A 3,467-nucleotide genomic window follows, 5' to 3' on the forward strand; every position below is an offset into this window, starting at 1 on the left:
AGCGAGCGGCGGGGAGCCGGTCGGGACCGCAGGTCGACTGAGGGCGAGTCTCCACCTGGCGCCTTCGAGGAGCAGCGCCGGCAGCCCGCAGGACGCCCGGGTGCGCAGGACGCGGTGCTGCGCCGGACTCCTTCAGGGGGAACGCAGGAGGGAGAAAGGGGTGGGGGCGCCTGCGGGGCTGGGTGCGGTGGGGTGGAGGGGACGCTGGCTCCGGGAAGTCTGCGTGCGTTTACCCCTGAGAACTCGCTCCTACCTGGAGCTTTACCAGCAGGAAAGCGGTGAACAGGCAGGTGCAGAATCGTCTTGGGAGCAGGAGATGAAACCAGGTTCAAGACAAACTGTTCACCATCTCCAGGTGTAAATGGTAAAGAATATATTTTTGCGGTCTTCGAAATGGTTCTAAAGATGTTCTCTAATCAGGCAAGTTTCTGTAAAAAAAGAAAACGAGTGCTTTTTTAAAAAAAGTTTTTAAAAAAGAGCTGATTCCTTCTTTATTTCTCAGGTAGAAATTGGGAGATTTACGGCAGACAAAACTGCTGATCATTAATAAAGCTGGAAATGAATTAAGGGCACCTTTCGGAAAACGTGCAGAGCTTTAGAATTTAGAGTGATATAGGCTGCTTATCTTGAGCTCTGTTTTTTTTTTTTTTTTTAAATGCTGAAGTTGGTGTTAGAAAGGCGGGAGCCATGGCCTCTGGTTGTGAGGAGTTCAAGCTCCTTTTACTTTCGGTCTTTCCGACTTGGGGGAGAGTTGGCTATTTTTTTTTTTTTTTAAAGAAAAAAAATGGCCAGGCTTTATTTTCATCTTACCAATGCAAAATCATTTGTGTTCTGCATAAATAGCTTCATTAACAATTATAACTTTTCCTATTTGTTCGATAGTCATATAGGCAGAACATCAAGGGAAAAACTAGTGGCCTCTACCTGTCCTGTAGGATTCTTCCCTCTTCCTGCCCCCACAAATGGGGTGTATTCTCCCTATTATTCTGCAGCTTGCCTTTTCAGTTAAATATATATATATATTATATAAATACATATATAATATATGAACATATATATAAATCCATATATAATATATACATTGTTGCTGTTCAGTCATCCAGTCGTGTCTGACTCTTCCAAACCCCATGTACTGCAGAGCGCCAGGCCTCCCTGTCCCTCACCATCTCCCAAAGTTTGCCCAAGTTCATGTCCATTGCATCGGTGATGCTGTCCAGCCATCTCATCTTCTGATGCCCTCTTCTCCTTCTGCCTTATTCTTTCCCAGCATCAGAGACTTTTCCAATGAGTCAGCTGTTCGCATCAGATGACCAAAATACTGGAGTTTCAGGCTCAGCATCAGTCCTTCCAACGAGTATTCAGGGTTGATCTCCTTTAAGACTGACTGTTTTGAACATATATGGTACATAAATACATATAAACATAGAATGCACAAACATATAAATCCATATATAATGTATAGGTGCATATATACTATATGAAATGTATAAATACATATGCAATATAAAATACATATATAATATATAAATACACACACATTTGTGTGTGTGTGTAATTTGGCACTCCTATGTTCCTACAGGCTGAACCTCTGTTTACCAGGTTGGTGGTCTTCCCCCCTCTCCCCTGGGGTCAGACCCACTTATCCCATCTCCGGTCCCACGTAAGTTTGTATACTAATCCCTTCATGCACAATTACAGCCCTAAGACTGTCTCCCACTCGTGCAAACACAGCCTGTGCGCACGAACGCAGAGGCGCTGCATTTAAGCAATAGGGGACCCCTGGGGGAACTCCTTTCGCCTGAGAGGGAGAGGCTGGAACTGCGCGGGTCCTAAGCGCAGTCTTCGGACCGGTCCTCTTGCTCTCGGGTCTCGGGAATGCTGGCAGCCGGGCGGTGGGTAGAAAACCCCGCCGGCGGTCCTCGCTCCTGGTCACCGTTCCCCATCGGTCTGCCTCACTGGGGCCGGGGTCGGGCTCCGGGGGAATGGGGTTTCGTGGGCACTTCTAGGACCCTAGTAACTCAGGACTGAGCGGCCACCCGAGTGACTCGTTCGGTCGCGGTGGGTAAAATCGGCCGCAGTACCCCTCGGGGGACCGAGTTCCGGTCTGACAGATGGCTAATATGAAGCTCCTCGCCGTCTTCACTCGGATGGTGGAAGATGTGGAGCACACCTCTGTGGGCCACCCCTCTGCGGGCCTCCGGCCGGAGGGACTCAAGCCGGCGCTGCGAGATCCGATCTGGGAGCGACTCGGTCCCCAGGGAAGCGGGGTGGGCGGTGTGGTGGGCTTCCTGGAGGAGGTGGCGCTGCGCTGGGGCCTTGCTGAACCCACGAGACAACCGGACCAACTCCCCCCGCCCCTGCCAGGGCCTGGGCGCGCCCCCGCTCTACGGATCCCCCCTGCCCACGCTCAACAAGACCCCTTGGACCGCGTGGAGCCAGACCCGACCTTCTTCGCCGCGCCGATGCCCAGACACTGTGGGCCGTCGGGTCCCTGCCTCCCGGCTGGGCCTGGAGACCCCCAGCGCACGGAATTCACCCCCAACCCCTCCGCCGAGGCTCCACCAGGGGACCGCGCGATCCCCCACCTGCTTGCTCGCCGTCGTGATGCTGGCTTAGAACCGGCGGCGCTCTGCCCTCGGAGGTCGGCTGAATTAAAACCACCGGCCTATGAAACTTTGCTGTTTGTCCACGAATGAAGGTAATAATAACAACGTTTAACACTGTTACCATCTCAAAGGAGGCGATGCAAAGTGTCCGCGGCTTCAGTGAAAATTTGATGAACCGCGGTAGAAAGCACTTTTCTTCCCCCGGAAAGTTCTCTTACCCCAGTTGGTTTTAAACTTTTAACACTGACTGTGTATCTTTTGCATTTCAAGCCACTGTTTCTAGACTTCTTGGTTATGGACACCTGTAAATTTGTAAATCTTTCAAAAAGTATCTGCATATGGAGATTTTATATTCTTTGGTAAAATTATTTAATAAGTTGTGTCTGTGTCAGTTGGGGTCTTAATTAAAATGGTGAAAGAAGGAAGATTAAGGGGCAAAGAGAGTGTTTATATAGGGGGCTCTTCGGAGGGACCATTGGCTTCCTAAGCCAGGCAGTGGCACAGAGCGTCACCCATCACTGGTGGCTGGAAGAGGGAGAGGCCTTACTGGAGCCCAGGGTAGTGGTGGGCTTAGGGATCCCGCTAGCCAGGCAGGACCTCTGGCTGGGGGATGAGGAGTGAAGCTGTGTCAGTCAGAACCCACCAGGATGGGGCCAGAAAATAGACCCTGGAAGAAACTCCTGTCACTCTCCTGACTTTCTGAGACTGCTCCTCCTTGGCCAGACCTACCTATAGACCTAGAGGACAGGGGCATGGATGCTGCCCCAGGGAGGGGGTGAGGACCGTGTCTTCTGCGGTAGAAAAAGTCCTGGCTTTCCCGGAATCAGCTAGCTCCACGGGAGGGAGCTCAGCACAAAACTC

At 51.3% G+C, this 3,467-nt stretch overlaps 1 protein-coding gene across 1 annotated transcript; it reads left to right on the forward strand.

Moving 5' to 3' along the window:
• The first annotated feature begins 242 nt into the window (after window positions 1-242).
• Window positions 243-2,937, forward strand: LOC122451231 (transcription factor SOX-17-like). The gene is made up of 2 exons (XM_043483894.1): window positions 243-364; window positions 1,580-2,937. The coding sequence occupies exon 2, from the start codon at window positions 2,112-2,114 to the stop codon at window positions 2,694-2,696; it is 585 nt and encodes a 194-aa protein (XP_043339829.1). The 5' UTR covers window positions 243-364; window positions 1,580-2,111; the 3' UTR covers window positions 2,697-2,937.
• The last annotated feature ends 530 nt before the right edge of the window (window positions 2,938-3,467 follow it).

Source organism: Cervus canadensis, chromosome 12 (assembly GCF_019320065.1).
Source record: "Cervus canadensis isolate Bull #8, Minnesota chromosome 12, ASM1932006v1, whole genome shotgun sequence".
NCBI classification, from domain to species: Eukaryota; Metazoa; Chordata; class Mammalia; order Artiodactyla; family Cervidae; genus Cervus; species Cervus canadensis.